This window comes from Dasypus novemcinctus, chromosome 4 (genome assembly GCF_030445035.2).
Source record: "Dasypus novemcinctus isolate mDasNov1 chromosome 4, mDasNov1.1.hap2, whole genome shotgun sequence".
Classification (NCBI taxonomy): Eukaryota; Metazoa; Chordata; class Mammalia; order Cingulata; family Dasypodidae; genus Dasypus; species Dasypus novemcinctus.
In genome coordinates this window covers 1,166,900-1,191,345 of record NC_080676.1, presented here as the reverse complement: position 1 = coordinate 1,191,345, position 24,446 = coordinate 1,166,900, and the positions used below count along the sequence as shown (strand labels likewise).

Genomic DNA, 24,446 nt, shown 5'->3' with positions numbered 1-24,446 from the left:
CCTTACTGCCCTCAGGCTCAGTTTCGGCACCTCGGGGATTTCCCTTTCTTAATCTGCAAGTTCAGCTGAGCATTTAGAAATGTTTTGTTACATTGTCTGGTACTGTTAGGTGTTTGTTGTAGGAAGGCCATTTTCTTCCACCATCTTCCCAGAATTGGAACCCTGCATCAGTTTTAATAGTACATTTCATGCAGTTTTACTTTTCACTAAACATTTTTCTGCGTGTGCTATCTTTGGTGTGATAAATATGCACTTTTAGTTGAGTAAGCCTTTTGGATGGTGTGTTTTATTGTCAGAAATCTTTTTTGGTTTATTGCATCATTTTAATGATAAGTTTGAATAAAAAGTTAACAAAAGAATTATTGTAGAACTTTAAATGACTGCTGGTTACTTGCAGAGGTGCTGTGTATCATTGTGGATTTGTTTTTCTCCCTAGATTCTCTGCCTTGTCAATATTAGTCACAATGGTGTGAGTGAATCAGAACTGATGGAACTCTATCCTGAGACGTCCTGCGCTGCCCTCACTTCCCTTCTTCACAGTTTACACAAGATGCGTTTGTTGACTTATGGTTGTGGCTTGCTCAAGTTTCAACATCTGCAAGTAAATCTCATTCTAATATCTTCATAATAAGGTTTTTTTCTTTTCTTTTTTTTGCTTAGAAACATCAACATATCATTGCATGGTTTTACAATGTTATTTTAAATGTTTCAAATACAAGACAAAATTGAAATTTGGTATTACAAAAGATTTTGTAATGATTTTAGGTTAGCTATAAAATTTGCTTATGTACTACCTTAAGGGGATAGCTCTTACTTTAAAAGTAGAATTTTTTTAGAAGAGAAAGAATACTGTTTTCAATTTTATGTTCCATTTAATTATACTATAGTAATGAGCTTGTCCTCTGTAGGTCAGTCTGCCTCCATTCACAGCCCAGTTCTTCACAGCTTAATAGCTCCACAACCTTGGCAACTTTCAAGCTTATCCCAGGGACTGCAAAGAGACAGCCCTTGGTCCTTCCGAGAGGTTAGACATGAGGTCTGGCACAGAGCAGTAAATGCTTAGTAAATATTGGCTAATACTATATTATCATTTGCACTTCTGTGGTTGATTTATAGATGTGTACAAATACAAATGAAGTCTTTTATTTGAATATGCTTTATGGTATTTGTGGGTGTGACTGTTATTTCACTGATTTAACCTTCTCCTTTATTGTGTATTTTTAAAATATGTTTTACTCTTTTTAGTACTTTTTCACTCCAAATTTATGGGATCTTTAATATATTAACTAAAATTTTGAATTCAATTTCATTTTGAATTCTTAAAATATTAGTACAGGAATCTTTTTTCTAATGTATGTTTGTCATGTGAATATATCCTGAATTTAAAAATATTCTAATGCCATTTCAATTACACAGCTATAAAATTGAAAAAATTATCAATTCTTTTTTAGACATTCATTGTTATATGTATAGCAACTTAGAGAAAATAAGATGTATTATTTTTCCTTTTTTCCTCCAGGCTTGGGAAACAGTAAGATTGGAGTATATAGACAGTCCAAGCATTATTTCTTCATACAGGCAAAAGCTCATTAAGTATTTCACCATGCAGCTAAGGTATTCTAAATATCCGTGTTGTTCTCATGTAACTTCTACAACACACTCTACCTTTGGGTCCTTAATAGTTTTCCAAAGGTTTAAACTTAGGTGAAATCAAGTCAAGATTATTTTTATTTTTTTTTATTTAATTCTAGTTAAATAGTTTAAAATATGTGTGCCATTGTGTATCCAAGTGTGTATATTTAGATCCACTGAAGTTTTTGTTTTGTTTTGATAGTTCAATTTTAGGAAATGTCTTTAGGGTTTGGTTGGTTGGTGGTCCTGAATTTTATTGAGTTTATTTTCATAGTTTGGTAAAGTTTATGACTTTGAGCTAACTTTCTCAGTATAGAGTGTTCTTAAAGAGTCAGGGCGTATGATAAATAGGTTTTCCTGAAGACTGTTTGAAGCAATCTCATTGTGGGAAGATATCATTGAGTACTGTCCCTTCTCTTGTAATAGTCAGGACAGAGTGACGTGGAGAAGTGCAGACGAACTCCCTTGGCTTTTTCAGCAGCAGGGAAGTAAGCAGAAATTGCAGCATTGCCTCCTCAATCTCTTTGTGTCTCAAAACCTTTATAAAAGGTAAGAAACTTGTTGTAGAACATCTTTCTCCAGGGAAACAAAATAAAACAAAACAGATTTAAAATAGTTGTTCAGTTTAGCAAAGAGAAAAATGGCATTTTCCATTTAAAAATTGGTTCAGTTTATAGTGGTACCTGAAGTACCGTGTGGGAGGAATTTTAGGACAATTTGCAAATATGCCATGAAGTCTTCTTTTCCAAGAGTAAAAGTAAAATGACAGTGTAATTGTTGCAACATAAAATCAGAGCTGGCATGTCTTCTGGGGCAGGTTCATAGCTTACTGAATTTAAGCACCCAGAATTGTTCATGTTGTCTGCCTCTCAGGACCTCAGACAACTCAAAGTGTGGCCTTTAAACCAGACTCTGGGCTCCAAATAGGATCTTACTTGTGTTGAATTTAAAGAAGGGGTTACCTTGTGAGTCATAAATTTATTATGTTTGTCTCCTCCAGAATGTTTGAATATGTCAGTGGCAGAACCACCTTTTTATGGGCCATACTTCTGATCTTCTGAGTCTCATGAGGATTTTCTTGCCTCACTTAGAAATGTAGTCACTTCTCATAACATAATTTGTTTTGCTCTTCAGTGAACAGTCAAATTTCTTCACTGAACTCCTTACGTTATTTCTGATCTCCACCCCACTTTTCTGTGTTTGCTCTGAAATCAAGTTCATTCTTAGGTCTACCAGCTCTGCCATCCTACTCATATCATTTACAAATGAATAAGCTTACTTTCTTCAATCTGTTTCTTGATGAAAATACAACATAGACACTGTGATAGTTTGCTGTATTTCAATAGTTTCTTCTGTTCTAATTTCCATCATTTGAGATGATTTTGGGGTAAGCTCAGCAGTCAACTATATATATCATGAGATGTCTAAAAAGGATGCAGATAAATTTCTATTATTGAGTGATCATAATGTTGTTAGTGATAACAGCCAAGCTATGGAGTGTTTACTATGTGCCATTGTCTAACACCTGAAGCATGTAGTGTTGGTGTCTCCTTTCTGCAGATGAGGACAATGAGGTGAAAAAGGTGGGACAACCTGCTCAAGGTCACACAGATTCAAGTCGAGATCATTCCAAGTTTATAGCCTTACCTTATTATACTATACTTACCTACTAATCAGTGTCATCAGCACAATATGAATTCTGGCATTTTCACTATTTTAAATTTTGTTTTTCATGAAATTACTGTTATTTGTTAAAACAGAGGACACTTTGCTGAGTTGCTGAGTTATTGGCAGTTTGTTGGCAAAGACAAAAGTGCGATGGCAGCGGAATATTTTGATTCATTGAAGCAGTATGAGAAAGACTGTGAAGGCGAGGAGAGCATGATTTGCTTAGCTGATCTTTATGAAACTCTGGGGCGATTTCTCAAAGATCTAGGCCTTCTTAGTCAGGTAACTTCATCGGGGAGCCAGTGATGGTGTGGGATTTCATGAGGTCTGACACGTTTACTCTTGTTCCTTGTAAGGGGCTAGTACAGCTTTTCATTTATTGTGCTAAGATTCTTAAGCGTTCATCAGATGACAGATATTATAGTATTTCACTTTTTAATTGCCCTTCAACCTTTTTGTTTTCCCAGGCTGTGGTGCCTTTGCAGAGGTCTTTAGAAATTCGAGAAACAGCTTTAGATCCAGATCACCCACGAGTTGCTCAGTCCCTCCACCAGCTAGCAAGCGTGTACGTGCAGTGGAAGAAGTTTGGCAATGCAGAACAGTTATATAAACAGGCATTGGAAATCTCAGAAAATGCTTATGGGGTGGACCATCCACATATTGCTCGGGAACTTGAGGCACTTGCAACTTTGTACCAGAAGCAGAATAAGTAAGATTTAGATCAGTCACACTCTGGTTTTATGAGGGAGAGTTTCAGTTTTTAATGTACTTTTGTGATAGGCTTTGTTTGGTGGCTGTGTACTTTTCCTTGTTCTCTATTTTGAATGCACCATGTTCAAATAATATTCATCTTTATTCACGGGGTTAACAAAAATTAAAACTACAAGATTCATCTGAATTTGAAGATGCGTGGAGAGTGTAGTATAGACTTTGGAATCATAGAGGCCTGAGTTCGAGTCCTGTCTCATTCGCTGATTAGCTTTGTAATATTGAGAATATTAATTAGCATAATATGGAGGTCAGCAAACTATAGCCTGTGTGCCAAATCCAGCCAGCCACTGATTGGAATCTCTTCCTCTATCAGAAATCATTTCTTTTGTTCCATCATAAGTGATATACTAGAATTTTTTCTTTTAACTTCTAGAAGTATTGTTTAACACAGATTTTGTAAGAATTTTGGATTTATATTTGACCAAAAATTACCCTGTATGGAAGGTGACATAAAACTCAAATTTTGAATTTTCATTTAGTTAGCTTGCCCTACTGAGTTAAACCCAGTTAAAAACAAATGCCAGCTGCTTGGAGGACTAAGTTCATTCCTATTCCATAAGATTTTGTTTTCTGAAGGTTTTTGTTAGAGTTTTATATTTCCATATGAATATCACTTCTAGAAATAATAATATATTTAATAGTCAAAAGCAATTTTTACACTAGGAGAGGAATATTTTCATTTCACTGAAGTATGATATTTAGAACATGTTTCTTTTGACTTACTTTACCTTTTTTTTTTTTTTAAGATACGAACAAGCTGAACATTTTAGGAAAAAATCCTTTAAAATTCGTCAGAGAGCCATGAGAAGAAAAGGCAACTTGGTAATGAAAGATTTTTTGTATTGAGTTTGCACTAACGAGGTAAAGAGCATTTTGACATAACATAATATAGGCGCATAACTCTCACATTTAGGAGCTTTATTTTAAAATGACTTCTGAAAAAGGATAACAATTTTCTTATTTGCTTATATGTATTATTGAGAACAAATTAGTAAAATTTTGAAGTTAATTTCAACGTTAAACTTTGGGAGATGGATTTTAAAGCTGGTTTGATCCTTCTTTTATAGAGTTGGAAAAGGGAATAAAAGAAATTTAGTTAACATTTCATCTTAGACGCAAATGTAGAGAAATTATTTCCCTTGAAAGCAAGAAACATTATTCTTTAACTTGCTGGTAAAATCCAAACATCACATGTTTCTTTGTTTATAACTTAAAGTGCTATGTGCAATTTTAAATACCTGTTTAAATGTTTAAGCATTGGGGCTGGTAAATATCTGTAAGTTAATTCTGTTTTCTAATCTTTTGAAATGCTTCGAGGTATATGTTCACTTTGCTAAAATATCTCATAATCCTCTCACACAAAAAGCTTTTATTTTTAGAATGTGATGCCATGTGGAAATGTGTAGTCTTAATAACCATTTAGATTCAGTGTGACACTTAAAATAATGTGATTTACTTTTAAAAAGAAAAAAGAAAAGTCTTTTTATTTTTCATGTTTTTACACTCAATATATTGTTCCAGAATCACAGATTATGCTTACTTGGTGATTGCTTTTCTTTCTGTGTTTGCTCCAGTATGGATTTGCCCTTTTACGTAGAAGGGCTCTACAGTTGGAAGAGCTCACTTTAGGTAAAGACACAGCTGATAACGCCCGGACGCTCAATGAACTAGGCGTTCTCTACTATCTCCAAAATAACCTGGAGTGAGTACCATGGTGTCGGGTAATGAAAACATGTGTCCATTTGTCTCTTACATGCAAGGCTATTTTCCATTTCTCTCAAGTTTATCATAGAAAAAAATTAATAAAAGCTAGAAAAAACTGGTAAAAACCATGCCAAATTTCATGTATTTTGTCTGCTTTCACAGTGTTTCCTTAGTACTTAGAAAGTTATTCTGTAGTATCTTTTATGTATTTATGAAAAGTGAAACTTGAGATAACTGGAGAGTAAAGACTAGAGTAAGGATGATTGCTGGTTTTATTCCTTCAGGTTCTTTGGATATAAAATACCAAAAATGGCATTTACGGGTGTACTCTCTGAAAAAGTATTTTTGGATTTCTTTGTCAGAAAAAGAGAACAGATTTGACATCTTTGGATGTTAGAAAAAAATGTAAATATTTATCCCCACTTCACAGAAGGTTCTTTTTTAAAAAACTATTTAGTACTAACATCAAAGGGAGAGGGAGTAAGTAAAAGTCTTTTGTTTGAGTTAGGTCTAATATTAAAGTTTTAAGAAGTTTGTTTAGGAAAATATTTATGGGGTTTGTCTTTCAGGAGAAGTGGTAATATGTATTTTAGAATCTATATTTTAGGTCCTCAAACTTTGAGGGAAAGCATTTTCAGTTTTCAGAAAAGGGCAGGAAGGGATGGGGTGGGAAAGAGGGAGAGAGAGAATCTTGAGCTTAATCCTTTATTTTAACTATCTTGGATTTAAGAATAAAAAATGTTGTATCATTTCTCTATGTAGCGACAGCGAGTGATTCTGATCTCTAGAGTATAAATTAATTAAACCATTTTGGGTTTTGTTCATAGAACAGCTGAACAGTTTCTAAGGCGTTCCTTAGAAATGAGGGAGAGAGTGCTAGGACCAGACCATCCTGACTGTGCCCAGTCTCTGAATAATCTGGCAGCTCTATGCAATGAAAGGAAACAGTACGATAAAGCAGAGGAACTCTACGAAAGAGCTTTAGACATTCGGAGACGAGCATTAGCTCCTGATCACCCTTCTTTGGCATATACAGTGAAGCATCTTGCAATTTTACATAAGAAAGTGGTAAGTAATCCTTGGTATGTTTGCATGTATCTTATGATAGACTAATTAGACCATAATTAATATAATAAAAATTATTTATGTGATCTTTTCAATCATAATGATTTAATTTTTAAACAAATACATGAGTAGGGCATTTAAAAATATTATTTCAGACTAAATTAAGATATTGGTTTGATTTTGTTAAGATACATTCCAAATACAAATGCATTCATCTAAATTCTAATTAGAACTCATTCATATATTACATTTCAGAAGTTCTAAAATTCAACCAATATTAAATTTGCTGTGCAGAGCAGCCATAGACATAAGAAATCACTCAGTTGTCAGGGCTTAGGTCTTTGCAGTTGATTGAGCATTTCTAGTTCACTCTTTCTTGAATTTTCTAAAGTAAGTGTAACCACAGAGCTCTGTCTTGAATTTTCTAAGTTAAATGTAACGACAGAGATCTAGACTGAGAAATGCTTGGAATTTTTATAGCCATTGTAAAACAAAAAACAAACCCCAGCTGAGTCTGCTGTCATTTACTGCAGTCACAGAGCTGCAAACTCTCCTTATTCTTTCTGAGATTCTTGTTGGCACTGAAGTGGACACTGCTATCATTGTTACCAATTCTGCCCAACCTTCAATAACAGGAAGTAGTTAAAAGAGTCTGGAAGGGGTTTAAAGGGAAAGAGATAAGTGGAAAATGAGTTTTATAATGCTGTCTCTTACTATGTACAGTAGCAAATGACTGACATTTCTCCACCACCAGGAACAGTGAGAAGTAAATTGGTGATCCTAAAGGGCTTTCTGAATCATCAGAGAGTGTTTTCTTATTCATATACCTCTACCTTTATATTTTTTACCATTAATCTCTTCATATATTTTATTCTAGTCTATAAACTTAACAGTTGATCTGAGAAGAATGCTTTTACTGAGATTTTTTTTCCCTCAAATAATTTTTTAAAAGATTTATTTCTACACACACACAAACACACCCCATCTGCTGTGTCAATTCACTGTGTGTTCTTCTGTGTCTGCTTGTTAGAGAGGGCACCAGGAACCGAACCTGGAACCTTCCAGAGTGGGAGAGAGTTGTTCAATCTCTGGCGCCACCTCAGCTCCCTGGTCTGCTGTGTCTCTTATTTTCTCTCCTGTGTCTTTTTGTTGTGTCATCTTGCTGCACCAGCTTTCCGCATGGGCTAACACCCCCGTGCAGGCTAGCCCTCCCGTGAGGGTCAGCATGCCACATGGGCCAGCTCTCTGCAAGGTCCAGCTCTCCACTCAAGCCAGCTCACTGCACAGGCCAGCTTGCCTTTGACCAGGAGGCCCTGGGAATCGAACCCTGGGCCTCCTATATGGTAGACAGGAGTCCAATCACTTGAGCCCCATCAGTTTCCCTCAAATAATACCAAATTTTATCTTAATGGGAACAGCTCTCTGATCAGGTAGTTTTTATTGCCTTAACATTTCTTCCCTCAGATTTCACTGTCATTTTTTAGGGGAAACTTGACAAGGCTATACCTTTGTATGAGTTGGCTGTTGAAATTCGACAGAAATCCTTTGGCCCAAAGCATCCTAGTGTGGCAACTGCCTTGGTGAATTTAGCTGTTCTTTATAGCCAAATGGTAAGTTCCCCCATTTTAATTCTTTACAAATGAATGATATTTTGTTATAAGCTAGAGAGAAACATGAGTTAGGTATGGCACATTTCAAATGATTAGAGAAAATTAAGATTTATTATTTATCCTCTAATGCTTCTTTTAATACTTGAGACTACTGAAGATGGTTCCTTCCTCTGTGTAAAACACCAACTGAGTGTTTAGTTTAGGATATGAGCTTAATATTTAAATACTGGAGACTCCTAATTCCTATATAAGAATGTCTTTAGGCTTGTGGCATTTTCCTGTGATAAGTAAAGAACAGATGTGTACTCACTGGGCAGTCAAGAGAGGTTTGTGCTTATGTTTACCAATTAAGGTCAAATGGTTACCAAGTCAGGTCTAAAGCTCAGATTTTTGGCTGCTATACTGCATCTCATATTATGATTGTTTATAAATTAATCTATGGATATTAAGTGCTTACCACAATAGGCCAGCTTAATCTCAAATAATTTCAGAAACCCACTGTTCAAGTAAGCATTACTACTTTTTTTTTTTTTAATAAGAAAAAACACATTGAAGCCTTGCCATTATATGAAAGGGCATTAAAGATTTATGAAGACAGCCTGGGTCGGATGCATCCTCGAGTTGGAGAAACATTAAAAAATTTAGCTGTGCTTAGGTAAGAATTTTTTCACTTTCCTTCTACAACCCAACTCTCTTTTAGGGCAGCTTTGACTCCTCTTAGAACAACACAGAATATTTATTACTGCATATCCACAGGTGAAATGAAGGCTGTACGATGCTCTGTAGAGGAGTATATCATGGCAAATGGTGAAGGATGGTTTACATTTGTAACTAACTGGTTGTGGGAGCAAAATGGTCAATTTGACGTCCTCAGAGCTAATTTACAATGAATCGTGTATGACTTTTGCTTCCTCATTTGTGTTTACATGAGGATAAAGGGAATACCTTACCTCCCCTTGCAAATTCCCTACATCCATTACTACACTGTCTTAATACATCTATATAAAACACTGCAGTGTTCCACAGCAGTATAGAGGGAAAGGAGAAGAGTTTGGATATTTGTCTGCTGAAAAAAATGGTGTAACTTGTTTTTCTGTATTCTACAAGGTCCTTTAGAATTGTTAAGAGGTTATGTCAATTTTCATTTTAAGAAATTTTTTTTTTTAATCAAAGCTATGAAGGAGGAGATTTTGAAAAGGCTGCTGCACTGTATAAAAGGGCAATGGAAATAAAAGAAGCAGAAACATCACTTTTGGGTGAAAAAGCTCCTTCACGACACTCATCAAGTGGAGACGCATTTAGCTTAAAAACAACTCATTCTCCTAATGTTTTCCTTCAAGGACAAAGGTAACAGCAGCAATCCCAATTCAGTGCAAATGCACCTCAGGGTAAAAATTACGAAACATTTAGAACACTAGAATTTAAAACTGTAAGAAAAATGTTAGGTTTTTAAGAAAATTTACTTTTACTAACTTTATGTGATTTGATATTTGTATGAGATTGTATTGGACTGCACTGATGTTTGAATCATGATTGTGCCTGTTCTATTTAAAGTTTTCCTAGTGTATGGAATGCAAGCATAAAGACACAATTCTAAAGACATGAAGAAAGGATTAGTCTTCTCCATGAGCTGTCAGAACAGTTAGGGTCAAGTTCAAAATTTCCATGATTTTTCCCATCTCTCAAAAGCTTTTTACACCTTGTTTTCCTGGTCTTGCTTTTCAGCAGTGGTCTGGCCCACCTCTCTACCTTAAAGAAAAATTTTGAGGATTAAATGGACAATATTTATGAAAGATTTGGATTGTCTTAAAAACTAGTCACAGGAATCACTGATTGGTGCATTAAAAAAAAATTGTTTTGTATTCTACTTTTCCTTGAGCAGACTGGACAAGACCCTCTGCTTTTCCTTTGCTTTCCACATTCTGTGTTACCATGTAGTACATATCTGCATAAGGTCTACAGTCACATTGGTGCAGTAAAGGTCAAGTTCTTTGGCATTTATTGACCTTTCCCCAAAATTGGATGTAATATTTGTTATCTTCTTTCTTAAATAGTCTTAAGTCTGTGTCTTCATTTACCTCAAATGCAAATTACTTGGCCAATTTTATACTGAAAATTATTTTTTACAGATTTTTATAAATGTTACATTGTAGATATTGTTTTGTACCAATTGCTGTATTTATATACAATGATTTTTATAATCAATAATTTTAATACATGTAACTTTCTGTGTTAATTATAAAGGTGAAAGATATAGCAGCCACACTTCACTGTTTTAAAACAAAAGTGCAATTTTAAGTCCCCTTTTCCCTTCCAGTTTATAAAAGAGGGCTAAAGTTTACATTATTACTTAAAAGTATATTGAACATTACAGAATATTTTTATGTGTCCAATACTTGCTGAGTAGCATCTTCAAGTTGAGGCGCTTGGGTGACTACAGGGTTTTGATTTTTTTACTTTTTAAAATTATTTCAGTACCTTATACAACCTGAAATTTCCCCATTTAACCACATTCAAATATATAATCAATTGCTGTTAATTATATTCACAATATTGTGCTACCATTACCACAAACATTTCTTTCATCGCAGATAAAACTGTGTATTTTAAGCCTTAACTCCTTATTCCCTATTCTTCCCTGTCCTCTGGCAATCTGTATTCAGAAAGTCAAGTATAGATTTACCGTGTGACCTGGCAATCCCACTTCTAGGTATGTACCCAAAAGAAAGCAGAGATTCGAAAAGATGTTTGCACACCAATGTTTCTAGCAGCATTTTTCACAATTGACAAAAGATGGAACCAACCCAAGTGTCCATCAGCAGACGAATGGACAGAGACAAGGTAGTATATACACACAATGCAGTATAATTAAGCTGTGAAAAGGAACAGAATTTTGATACATGTGAAATGGATTAACCTTGAAGACATCATGTTGAGTGAAATAAGCCAGACATAGGACAAATATTTTATGATCTTACAGGTGTGAAATAATTACACTAAGCAAATACATGGTATCAGAAACCTGAATACCAGGGGCTGATGTGTAGGGTTAGGGGGTGGGGAATTAATGCTTAATTGACAGTTTCTGTTTGGGGTAATAGAAAAGTTTTGGTTATTGATGGTGGTGACGGTAGCAAAACATAAATATAATTAACACCATTGAATTATATATTCTGAATGTGGTTAAAAGGGGAAATTTGGGGTGGTGTCTGTTACCAGTATAAAAATTATATATTAATGTAAAAAAAAAAAAAACATAGGCTTGTACTGCTCAGAGAACCTAGTGTAGACTGTGGACTGTAGTTAATGTCACAATTACAATAGTGTCTCATCTGTAATACTATAGTGCCACACTAATGCAAAATAGGGGCAGGTATAAGGAAATTACTTCCATGATTTTTCTGTAAGCCTGTAACTTCTGTAATTAAAAAAAAAATTCTCTAAAACTAGAAAAAGTATTTCACAGATGAAGACAGCTGAATTTTAAAGAAATGGTAAAAGATAAATTTCAAGAGTAAAACAAACTATGCCCTTATTTTCTTGACTTAATGGTAAACACAAGAATCACAACAATATGATCTGATAACCTCAAGTGTATATTAAAAACATTTGATATTTGGGGCATTCTGATTCGTTTTTAGAAAAACTTTACTTTATACATGGGGTGTCCTATTTTTTTTAACATTTCTCCCCCTAGATATATAATTTAGACATTCAAATCTTCAAAACCAAAACTCACCAAAACAAAAGATTCAGAATAGAAACAGCCTACTGGTAATGGTTTTACCTGCCGGTTATTTATTGGTTTCCAAAACATTAGGGGTTTTTTTTCAACCAAGGTTCTTTATGCTTTTGTTATTTGTTATCCCTCCAAAGAAAGCCAGTTTTCTGGTCAGGATCAAAGGAAGTAAAATATTCAGAAGGTAGCCTAAGTGATATGGATATCTTAAGAGCCTAAATTTTCTGTCTTTTGCTCCACAATAAATACAGTGATTCCAGATATATATTCCACAGATGCAATACTTTCTTTTCCTTGGTACAGTATAAAATATAATTTGTATTTCATAAAAGAACCTTTATCTGTCTATCCAAAATGGTAGCTTTACAAACTATTACCGTGACTACATTTTAACTTGTATTTCATCAGGAAACCTTTAAGATAAGATGTCTTTATATTATAGGTTAATTTTAATTCATTGTAGGTCAAGTTAGTAGCAGTGGGCAACTTTCCTGTACAGAGCAATTCAAAAGATAACTGCACTTGCTAGCTCACCTCAATAGGCTGTACTTCCCGGCCTTCCACGCTGCATTTGAGGATCACATACTACTTTATTATCCATGATCCTCAGGCAACACAAGACAAGGGGTTTTTGGAAAAGGAAGACTACAGCATCACATCAGTCCTGCCTCACCCTCTCACAACCCCCCCCACCCCCCAAATTAGTCAAAACATTTAAACATTAAATTCATAAACACCTATAATAATCCTTTGACGTTTACTTATTAGAGTGGAACATGAGTTTCAAGAGAGTGATTTGGTTGGGGAAGGAAGCATGAAGCAACAAAATATTTTCAAAAGGTATAACAATTCAGTGAAAATTTATACATCAGTTGATGTTGCCCTAAGTTTTACTAATCTTAAAACAAATGTTTTTAACTGCAAGGGAATAAGCTTAAACATAGGATATCAAATATTTGCCAGTCCATTATTTATATATTCTTCATCTTGGCCATAAGGTCTTCCAAGCTTTCACTAGAATCTTCCACTGTTACCTCAGGTACAGAATCTTCTTGCTGTCCAGTAATGAAGGAAAGAAGCATATAAAATTATTGATTTAGGAGGATATACTCAGTAAACCTAACCATTTTCAACAAGTTTATAAAGCAAATTTTCTTTAATGTCTTTTAATTTTTAGGAGAGAAAAAGTCCTTTATTATCCCTACCTGCCACTCAAAATAAGGCAGCAATTTTAATAGTTTTGAGATCTGTACTGAAGTAGCATTTTTAAATGGTGGTATGGCTAAAACTATCAATGTACAAATTGATTTTGATATTTTCATCAAAATCTAGAATACGTGATCTGTTAATGAGTAAACGAAACTATTTTATGTCTGTGTTGTCACACTTTAAAATATGCTTTGTATGGGAAACGGACTTTGGCCCAGTGATTAGGGCGTCCATCTACCATATGGGAGGTCCGCGGTTCAAACCCCGGGCCTCCTTGACCCGTGTGGAGCTGGCCATGCGCAGTGCTGATGCGCCCAAGGAGTGCCGTGCCACGCAAGGGTGTCCCCCGCGTGGGGGAGTCCCACGCGCAAGGAGTGCGCCCATGAGGAAAGCCGCCCAGCGTGAAAAGAAAGAGCAGCCTGCCCAGGAATGGCGCCGCCCACACTTCCCGTGCCGCTGACGACAACAGAAGCAGACAAAGAAACAAGACACAGCAAATAGACACCAAGAACAGACAACCAGGGGAGGGGGGGGGGAATTAAAATAAATAAATAAATCTTAAAAAAAAAAATGCTTTGTATATCGCTATATTAGCACTGAATACTTATCACATCTTAATGCTATATAGTATAAAATATCAGAAACAAATACTGCATGGTGATGATAAATACACATTTTTTCTTATGTGATATTTATTATGGATAAATCAGATTTTAAAATTACCTTTTTTGGAATTGTATATGCCACTGTAATCCCTTCAGGTAAGTCAGGAACTGGACCCAAAGAGTTTTTCAGTTCCTCTTCTGAAACCTCAGATACCAGCTCAATACCTATAGCGTTAAATTTGATGATATAATTTTAAGGATCTTAATTTAACAAGCAATAACCATTAAAAATTTGTAAAATATTTTAATAATTATATTCCCTGCCATGGAAGATTTTGTTTTATGCTGCAATTTCAATTCATAAAGGAATTCCTACCCCACTCATTATCTTCATGTATTATCGCTTTCTCTTCTTGAACAACCTCCTGTTTGGGTAGTGCAGCTACCTTTTTCTGTAGAAATCAAACAATATCTAGATGTTTTTATCCATTCTCAGTTCTCTGAGGCATTAATCAAGAATTCAGATAGGCTTTTTATACTAGCAAAAGCAAGTAAAGATTTTGTACATAAATTTACTTCCATTTTAGAAGTAAACAAATAAAAATTTAAAAATTGAGGAATCTGTTTATCTTGTATTCCAAATCTAAATACTTGTTTCTATTTCTTGAGTTATTGTCCTGAGCACCGTGATCCTTCATATATTCTCATAGACTGACCTTATATTCATCCTGTTGCTTCCTGCAGTTTTTGTCTTCACACTGAGGATTTGGTTTCATGGACATGGTAGGAAAGAAATCCTGCATGGCATTGTATCCAAGGTAGAAACTAACAGTACCAAAACCTAACAGAAACCTGGAAAAATGAAGCAAAGTAGATTTATATAAATAAAACCGTAAAAGTTCTAGAAGAAAGTATTTGAATACTTAAAAAATGATTTGGAATAGGTAATGATTTTGTAGCATGATACCCAGAAAACACTTTCTATCTTGCACACAGGGCCTGGCTCATAGGAGATGCTTAAAGAGTTACTGAATGAAGGAAATAAAAGGTTATTTCATTAACTGTGGAACACACTCTTATTTTATGAATCACTGAAAAATATAAAAAGCCAATGACATGTCAACAACATTTAAGAAGCATCCTGATTTCAGAGGTTAAAATATGGGAAAAGCATGTCTCAAAAATTCCTGAAATATGATACCAAATCCTTAATTTTTAAACATTTTCATATATAATGTACACACTAAAATATACAATCTTAAATGTACAGCTCAAAGAATTGTTACACAAGTCTTCATCCAAGTAAGCATTACCAGATCAAGATATAGAATGTTTATAGTATCCCAGAAGTCAAATCTGACTCCTCTGAAAAGCTTCTGTATAGAGAAAAAAAATCACGTACAAAAGAAAGGATGAAAGGACAAACATTTGCAAGTGCATATTCTTAATATACAAGGTCTTACAATATGTCACTAAGGAAAGACAAAATCTGAGCAAAGAAGATGGGCAGAAAATTTACAGAAAAAGGTACATGCTCAGCCCTTGCCACAATTAAATGAAAATTAAAATGAGATCCATTTTTCACCTATTAGATTGTCACTATTATCAAAGTGTTGGGGAAACGTACTCTTATACTGTAGTGAAATGTACATCCTTCGGAAGGGGAACTTCTATAATATCTGTGAAGATAAATACTGTACTGGGGCGAAGTAGCTCAAGGGGGTTGAGTGCCTGTTTCCCATGTACGAGGTCCTGGGTTCAATCCCTGGTACCTCCTTTAAAAAAAAAAAACAAAAAACCTGCATTTACTCAAATTCCTCATCTAAAAGTTCACACAGTACAAAAGTCTAGTACGTAAAAATATATGCAAGATATATGCAGCAATGTTGTTAATAGCAAAAATCTTTAAGTAGCCCAAATGTCCACCAACAGAGGGCTGGTTAAATATGATACATCCTTAAAAGAATACTTTGTAACCATGCATTCTCTCTCTCTCTTTTTTGTACCATGCTACAAAATGTTTTAGTTACGTGCAATAGCCCTAGACTGTTACCTTGAAAGTTCTTACATATGCTTTCTACCATTTCTTTTCCGGCAGCTGATACTAATATCAGGATGCCTCCTTGTTTCATGTTCCAGTTTGATCTTAATATATGGGAGGCTTAAGAAGCACATAAGAAGCTAATTAAAGTTGTAAAGTGAAATAAAAATTATGGACTGAAAAAAACCTAAAGGTATTCTGCCTTTAATAAAATGATTGTGAGTTGGTTCATAAACTCTTGGACATTAATTTTAGCTAATATGGTACCTTTTTCTTTCTTTTTAGTTACAGTTTAGATAGGTGTGGTTGCTAGATATCTGTTTTTGGATAGCAGAAATGATACCCTGGTTAGTTTTTAATCGCATTCAGATTATTTTTAGTAACAATTAAATAAAGATAGCAGAAGTCAAGGGTTTTCATGTCTATGTCACTACCTTTTGGTCAAGCCTGCAGAGATTTAAATCTTTTGGTTAAATGCTTCATAAATATATCAGTACCAACATATACCACATAACATGAGCTCTTACAAATGCAGGGAGGAAATAATATTCTTATATAGTCATATACACACACAATATGATTATATATAATAGACACACATGTATAAAACAAAACAAAATTAAATACTTAGCTGGTTATTTAAATGTTTTAAATTCTTCAGGAAATATTTCTATCAAAAGCAGATAAGACTATTCAGAAAAATTAGCCCCCACTTACTTTAACACATTTTGTACTAAGATTCCAGCCACCACTCCCATCGTAGTAGGAAGGCTGGCTGCACATACACCTTCCCGTTTCAGAGTCTTTTCATCAATATTTGCAGCAACGACAAGTGGTGGAGCACACTACATGAAAAGGAATAAAAGAAAACACGTTTCAAAGGAGGGAAGTATGAGATATTCTGAATAGCATTCTATCATATTCAAAGTGTTCTTTTTCCTGTAAAGCGTACTATATTTTCAATACCCCTAAGAAATTCAGTACCTAACAGTGAAAAATAGCCCAAAATGAGTAATGCATACCGCAAAACAAGCAGATTCTCCAGGAATTATGAGCTGTATATGTCCTGAAACTGCATTTTCACTGACCCCAGACTCCATCCATGTTTGTCCAAGTTCATTACAAGCCTTAGTAGAAATAGGTGAAAACAAAGGAAGAACATAAGAAAACAAGTAGTTCATCACGAATTCTTTTCATGAAAAATTCAGGTTAAATGAATTACCAAGGATTTTAAAAATTAATTTCCTGAATAAAAAAGGGGGAAGCTATATAAATGGAATTCTTTACAATTGCCATTGTTCATTTGAAGAATAAAACTGACAGTATTCAAGCAAGCAATCAATGAATATCTGTTTAAATTGAACCACAGATTACTGAATTTCTTAAGTAAAAATTTATGTAAAAATTCACTTTTCTAAAATAATTTCAGCAACAAAAAAATCCAAAATTTAATTTGATAAGTTAAAATAATACAAAATAATTGTTTTATTTTTGAGAAACTAAAATTTTATTTTTTAGAAACCAAAGTTTTTATTGGCAATTTGTACATAGCTACAAATTTACTTTAAAATACCTAACAAAAGTTAAAACTAAAGCTGACCAAAAAAGAGTAGTATGAAATATTAATCTATTTTTAAAAAATTGTGTATCAGAAGTTGTTATTTTATACTTTTGTCTATCACTATGAGAGATTAGGCTAATAATACAAAATATACAATATCTGCAAGGCAAGACAGGTCCTACAGCTGTTGAAATAAATTTCAAAAGTAGCCTAAGAGCACACCAAAAATAACTAATATACAGGGGAGCAGATACAGCTCAGTGGTTAAGCTCCTGCTTCCCATGTACGGGGTCCTGGGTTCAATTCCTGATACTCCTTAAAAAAATAATAATATACATTATTAAAAGGTTTAGATTCAGGATTATTTTTAGGATGGATAATATATATTGACAGACTATACAAGAAAATACATATATCTATGAATATAATATCTTATACAACTGGAATACTCACTGTATTTATTGTCATTCGAGCTTCAAAATTGTCCACACAGCTAAGAACTAGGTCAACAGGTTTTCCTTCTTCTAACCCGCCATTACTAGTCAAAGAAAAATTTTATTTGAAAATCCCAAGACAAAACGCATTCTAATTAGGCTTTGTTCAGCTACAAAGTCATTGAGTAAATGTTTATGTATATTAGAAGCATTAGTTTATAGCAAGTACTGAATAACTTATGAATAAAACATATGTTACTGTAGTAATAATTCCTCTACAAAAATTGAAGGTAGTAGTCTCTTCACAAGAGTTAGCATTTCCCTATCAGCTTTTTCATAGACTTTTATTCATTTTATACATTTCACTATAAATGTGAATGTAATAAAAATTTAATACAGTTTACTATTTCAGTGATGTTATGCCAGTCTCTGTAGAGCTGGTTTTATGTAGAAATAACATATGGAACACAGAACTTATATTTTGGATCTTTTGTTATAGCATTACAATTTACAAGGTTTGTTTTTTTTGTTGTTTTTAGACAACGTATACTTTTAATTGAGCTCCTAATACACAGAAATGGCACAAAAATTACTAGATTAAAATATATTAATATATATATATCGATGTTTATCTACAACTCAGTATATTTTCTAATAAATATTTAACTGAACTGGATGTTATACAAAAAATCATAAGTAAACATTTTCACCTTATTCTCTCCATGAAATGTTGAAAGTTTTCCACTGTGGTGATATTGTAGTTGTGTACTTCAAAAAGAACATCAGGATTAATGTTTCTATGAGAGAAAAGGGGAATGAAGATAAAGATTACTAGTAGGAATAATAAGAGAAAGCAAGAAGGAAAAAGAGTGAAAAAAGCTAAAGAGCATTTAACAGAATAAAGAAGAATTCAAGCTATTTAAGGAAAATCCAAAGTCCTGTTCTATTTCATGTTGCATTTCAAGGACTAGGTTCAAAAGCAAGTAGACTGATAAGAACTATAAAAATGTTCCTACCCCAATCTTGGTCAATCTATATGCTGGAAATTAAATCTTTACCATCTCTGGTAGTTAGAGTTTAGCCTAACAAAAAGTTTTTCGTTCCTCGTTCAATTCAGTGCAAGTACCACAGAGGAACTTCTAGAGCAGGGTTGGCAAATGACAACTCCAAGCCCATGGCCCAAATCTGGCCCACCGTCTATTTTTGTACAGTCTGAAAGCTAAGAATGGTTTTTACTTTTTTTAATGTTTAGGGAAAAATCAAAAGGAAAATAACATTTCATGACAGGAGCATTATGAAATTCAAATTTCAGGGTCCATAAAAGCTTACCAATCCACCTCTAACAGGAAGCGAATTCTTTGTTAACTGAAACCTGCATTTGTATAGTGAAAAATTGGGGTCCATTTTATATACCAGGTTAACTCATACCCAAATATACAAGGATTTCACTTAATATGGTCCTTAACGGCTATTCCATTTACCTCAAAGTATGTTCAGCTGCTTGAACTTTACTTAATCCTGCTTGATGAGGTTGGAAGAAAAGTCTATTCATATTGGCCAGTTCCACCTTGTCATAGTCAAAGAGCAGCAACTAAAAAATAGTGGTACTCTAGTGAAAATCTTATCGAAAAACTGACTAAAAAAATAAACTAGTGGACTTCACATTTGATATGTTTAAAACAGTTTAACTAAAACACTAGATGGCCACATATTAATTCACTTAATGCTTCTAACAACAAACAAGGTAAGTACACAGACATTATCATCTCCATTTCAGAAGTGAGGCAACAAGGACACTTGCCCAACCACTTCTTACCTAATATTCAGTAGAAGTGGGATTCAAAATCACACTTTCTCAATCCAGTGTCTGCACCCTAAATAGAATGCTGTGTTGCCCCTCTAAATCAGGAGTTCTTAACCAGGGGTCAATGGATGCCCAAGAGTCTGTGAAAAGATTTCAGGGGATCTGTGAACTTGAATTGAAAAAAAATCAACTTATTATCTTTATTTTCTCTGATATCTGATGTTGAGTGTCATAAAACTATCTGCCATTACATTCTGAGAAGAGGTCTGTGGTTTTCACTTGACTGGCAAAAGGGTCCTTGGAACAAAAACAGTTAAGAATCTGTATAGTAAATGAGTCACTGAAAATTAATTTTCATCTTATTCATTTGGATTTTTAAAAACTGCCAAAATCCTATTTTATTCTAAATTTTAATATTATGCTAAAAACCAAGAACCTATTACATAAATGAAACCTTTAAATAAGATAAAAATGTTATAACTTACAACTATAGTATACCTGAATCCTTTTGTGAATATGACACTACATATACTCATGCCAGCAAACACCAATTCAAATAGGATTGTTCACATTACTACAGAAACCAATTGTTTCCTGCCATATACTTAGGCTTGTTTCAAACAGCATCTGTCTCTCTGTTACACCAACACACATGGTGTATGCAAGGGTCACAGATCCCACACCTTATCAGTGAAAAGAGGTTGGCCCCAATGATTTCCGAGGTCCCTTCCTGATTTACAATTATGGGAGTCTACAATTTTCAGTATCTTAAATTTAATAATGAAAACAAATATGGGATTTTCTTCTTCTAAATACAGAAACTATAAAGAAAAAAATTAATCTAACCCATAACAAAATCTAGATAACCCTTAACTGCTAGAAAAGATACCATTTATCCCTCTGTGGTAATTTTCTAATCATAGAAAATTTCTCCAAAACGTGATTTAAGTTCATTTAATAAATACTTATTAGGTCTGGCAAACTATTAAATTTGAGTTTGTCTCATAAGTTCTTATGAGTAGGTTGTAGGAAATACTAACTTGGGAATAGAAGGTGTGACCTGTAACTCAATCTCTGATGCTAATTTGCTAATTGTGGGTAAAAATTCACATTTTAGGCTTGTAGCATCTATAGTAAAGCAGCTGATCTGGATCTGGTAGTAATCTAGGACACTCAAGGGTTTCCAGATACCATTAAGAGGTAAAAGACTCTGGGTCTTCATCTTCCACTTCCTTACTTAAAACTCATGAATCAGTTTCTTATCTGTTTTATATATTGAAGAAAGACTTCCTGAAATTTATCTAGGTAGATCCTTAGCTTCCAAACTCAAGTTCACATTGGAATCACTTGGAGAATTTTAAAAAAGACAGGTATCTGAGTCCCATCATTACAGTCTGACATCAGAATTTTTTAAAAACTCCCCAGGTAATTCTAATTACAGCAGTATTTGAAAACCACTGATCTAGATCCTTACTGCTCAAAATGTGGCCTTGGACCAATAGCATCAGCATGGGAACTTGTTAGAAATACAGGCAAGCGCCCCAAACTTTAATGTGCACGTGAATCACTTGGGGATCTTATAATATAGTCTCTGGTTTAGTAGGTCTGGGTTAGGCTTCGAGTCTTCAAGTTCCTAAATGTTGGTGCTGGTGCTCCTGCTGCTCCACGAATTAGACTTTGAATAACAAGAATATGGTGGTTCTGAAATTGTAATACCTGAATCAGTAACATCCGGATCACCTGGGAACTTGGAAATGCAAATTCTTAGGCCACCCCAAACCTACAGAATTAAAACCACTGGGGTCAAGTCTGGCTATCTGTGTCTTAACCAGCCTTGTGATTCTGATGCAAATTTAAGAACCACTGACCTCGATGGTCTCTAGTATTCCTAGTCCAGGGGTTTTCTTAACCTTTTTTGTTCCATGGAACCCTCTGCCAGTCAGGTGAAAACCACAGACCCCTTCTCAGAATGTAGCGACAGATAGTTTTATGACAAATGACTAGTGTCAGGTCTGATAACAACCGTAATTTTGAAGAATGGATGAGCATAAGTGATTTTTTGAGATATTCAACAACTATAATATATGAAGACTACTATAATTTATTGCATACATTCAAAAGTGAAAGAAATGCTAGATTTCAGTTAGAGATCAGAAAAAATACAGTAAGTTGATTTTATTCAAGATTACAGACCCCCTGAGATCCCTGGTTAAGAACCCCTGACCTATTCAATCATCTAGAGTACTCAAGCCAGCTAAAAGCAATTTTTGACTGGCTTTTTAAAACTTCTCGAGAGGTATTAACATTTTAATAAACATTTTTATTATTTTGCTGTTTGGCTTTTCTATCTTGATAAATGAGTGCCAATTTTAAAACCATCTTCTTTTAAGAATTTGGGATATACGTGAATCCACATGTTTAAAAGCATTGGTACTTTGTAGGAGAATTCCAACCTTACTGAAATGATAAACTAGAAGGTCTATGATTGTGGAAAGCTTATCCAATTACCATGTATCTAACATTTAGCTTTATAAATTAAAGACTGGTAAACTTACCACCCACAATCCAAATAAATTTTATTAAAAAGTAAAATATGAATGGGTTAAAAAAAATCTGGATCATTCTCCAGTTCAAATTAATAGTAATAAAGGCACATGCTGTAATCTATCTAGCATAAAGGATGTGTTTAGAATATTGGATGTTTCAGTGTTTTACTCACATGCTATCAATTTAAAAGCTTCTTTCCTAAGCTTCTTTATCTAAAACATGTAAGTCCAAATGGTCATATCACCCAAACTAAAAAGTTTCTGAACACAACGTAGTTCTTTCTTTAATTAGCAATAACATCAGCTTCCATTTGAGTGGGGATCTGTCTTAAACCCTCGGAAGAACTAACGTCTGAATAAATATGCCACAAATCAATAAACCATTAGTAATGAGGAAAGAATCCTAACCTGTACCTCGTTTACTCCAGGAGTTAGTATTTCTCTGTATGATCGGTGAAGAGAAATGTTTTTACCTTACCAATGCCACATCTTGTCAGCATTTCAGCAGTCACACTACCAACTCCACCAACACCTACTATTGCTACAGCAAAAGTACGGATTTTCTGTAAAATGAAAAATTACGTATGTGTTGCTTAGTAACTTCAGCAATATGTCACCAGAAAATTTCATTTATTCAAATCATCTTCAAAAATTTGGAAAGGTTTATCATACCTCATAATCATTTACAATTCCCATTCGCTTCAATGCCATCAGGCGGCTGAAAAAAAGGAAAAAAATATTTTAGACATTTTTCCTGCTGAATTAACAAGCCTGAGGAAGGGAAAGGGACAGGCAGGACTGGGGAAGGAGAATGGTCAGAGAAGCTCCCGAGCACCTAACACCTATGAGCGGCGCCAACCCTGCGCTCCTCGCCCCGGCCCCTGATTTAAGGGCCCTTTAGAAAACTGGACGTTTACGCTTAAGGGATTTCACAGGGAACGTCGCCTTCTGGCAGTTCACCAGCTGCAGGGCTTCCTCGAGACTGGCATGATCAACGCCTCAGGTGGAGGGAGGTGGCCTCGAGGCAGAGGCGAGAGAACTCTGGGTTCGTGTCCTCTGCTGGCACGGCAGCAGCAGCACATGGCTGACTCGCGTGGGTTTTTTAAAGAGAAAGGGCGTCTGACCAGCGTAGCACGTAGCCTTGCCCTTCGGGGAACGTAATTCCGATGAGGAACAGGGAAGCAGGGGGCACCAACTGGGGGCGCGCCGTTCACCTGTAGGGGTTGGAGTCCACCACCTCCGAGCTCATCTGCTCCACGCGGGGCCGGACGACCCCTCCGCCGGCGCCCCCCACGGCCCGCCGGCTCCTCTCCTCGGCCAGCTGCCGCTCCAGGGCCTGCACCCGCTGCTGCAGCCGCTCCGCACACTCGGCCACGGCCGGGCCCGCTGCCGCCGAGGCCTTCATCCCGGCCTCCCCGCCGCCCCGCGCTGCCGGCCGGCTCTGCCCACCAGGGTAAGAGAGGAGGCCCCCGCCGGCCTCTCGGCTCAGTCAGGGGAGGGCCCAGCGCCCCGCAGACACGTCTCCACCTCCCCGCGGTTCCGCTTCCGGCGCGTGGCCGCCATCGTGCCCCTCAACGAAACCCCTCCCCGCCGCTGCTTCCGGTGCGTCCCCGCCGTCGCGCCCTCAACGGGACCCCTCTCTTCGTTGGCTTCCGGTTCCCGGGGTCGTGGAGACCCAGATGGGCAAGGCCGGGGTGTAAGACTCCAGGGCCGGGGTCCAAAGCCTCCACTGCTCCGGCAGGAAAAACGCCAGGCTCTTTTATCCTGGCTGGAGGTTCTGAGGAGCTTTCCTCTGACCCGCACCCTCCAGGCTCTTGCGCCGCCGGCGTTTTACATTTGGGGTGGAGGTCTCTCCCTTCTTGTTCCCTCTTAGCGTTGACCGCCACTTCGCTTTCTTACAAATTGAGGCCTCCAGCTCTGAGGCTGACTGGAAAACCCTCTGGAGTCCGAACACACAGTCGGCACTTCTGGCTTTTCCCAGCGGAGCCGCAGTCACCGCCCGCTGGGCAGTGGTGCCCGCAAAGTGACCGGCTGGAGCCCCCGCCCCGAGACCAGCC

At 35.9% G+C, this 24,446-nt stretch overlaps 2 protein-coding genes across 4 annotated transcripts in view; one reads left to right on the top strand and one right to left on the bottom strand.

Moving 5' to 3' along the window:
- LOC101411864 (nephrocystin-3) overlaps positions 1 to 12,074 on the top strand; it is a 43,340-nt gene extending 31,266 nt beyond the window's left edge. The window contains exons 17-28 of the mRNA XM_058294961.2: positions 437 to 601; positions 1,520 to 1,614; positions 2,059 to 2,181; positions 3,393 to 3,582; positions 3,768 to 4,009; positions 4,818 to 4,893; positions 5,646 to 5,773; positions 6,603 to 6,843; positions 8,325 to 8,450; positions 8,990 to 9,105; positions 9,624 to 9,797; positions 10,176 to 12,074. Of these exons, the coding sequence (XP_058150944.1) occupies positions 437 to 601; positions 1,520 to 1,614; positions 2,059 to 2,181; positions 3,393 to 3,582; positions 3,768 to 4,009; positions 4,818 to 4,893; positions 5,646 to 5,773; positions 6,603 to 6,843; positions 8,325 to 8,450; positions 8,990 to 9,105; positions 9,624 to 9,797; positions 10,176 to 10,224 (1,725 nt within the window). The 3' untranslated portion in view covers positions 10,225 to 12,074. The remainder of the gene's footprint in view (positions 1 to 436; positions 602 to 1,519; positions 1,615 to 2,058; positions 2,182 to 3,392; positions 3,583 to 3,767; positions 4,010 to 4,817; positions 4,894 to 5,645; positions 5,774 to 6,602; positions 6,844 to 8,324; positions 8,451 to 8,989; positions 9,106 to 9,623; positions 9,798 to 10,175) is intronic.
- Positions 11,194 to 23,923, bottom strand: UBA5 (ubiquitin like modifier activating enzyme 5). Of its 3 annotated transcripts, none has more exons than XM_058294963.2 (12): positions 23,225 to 23,241; positions 23,062 to 23,107; positions 22,863 to 22,952; positions 19,521 to 19,630; positions 18,750 to 18,836; positions 18,059 to 18,143; positions 17,067 to 17,171; positions 16,762 to 16,889; positions 14,720 to 14,855; positions 14,380 to 14,455; positions 14,122 to 14,228; positions 11,194 to 13,244 (listed from the first exon to the last, which is right to left on the bottom strand). In XM_058294963.2, the coding sequence occupies exons 2-12, from the start codon at positions 23,098 to 23,100 to the stop codon at positions 13,161 to 13,163; spliced, it is 1,047 nt and encodes a 348-aa protein (XP_058150946.1). In that variant the 5' UTR covers positions 23,101 to 23,107; positions 23,225 to 23,241; the 3' UTR covers positions 11,194 to 13,160. The 3 variants fall into 3 exon arrangements, with proteins under 3 accessions (XP_058150946.1, XP_012373779.2, XP_058150945.1); XM_012518325.4 differs by lacking the exon at positions 23,225 to 23,241 and adding an exon at positions 23,604 to 23,923 and having other exon boundaries at positions 12,226 to 13,244; XM_058294962.2 differs by lacking the exons at positions 22,863 to 22,952; positions 23,225 to 23,241 and adding an exon at positions 23,604 to 23,923 and having other exon boundaries at positions 12,226 to 13,244.
- Between the last annotated feature and the right edge of the window lie 523 nt (positions 23,924 to 24,446).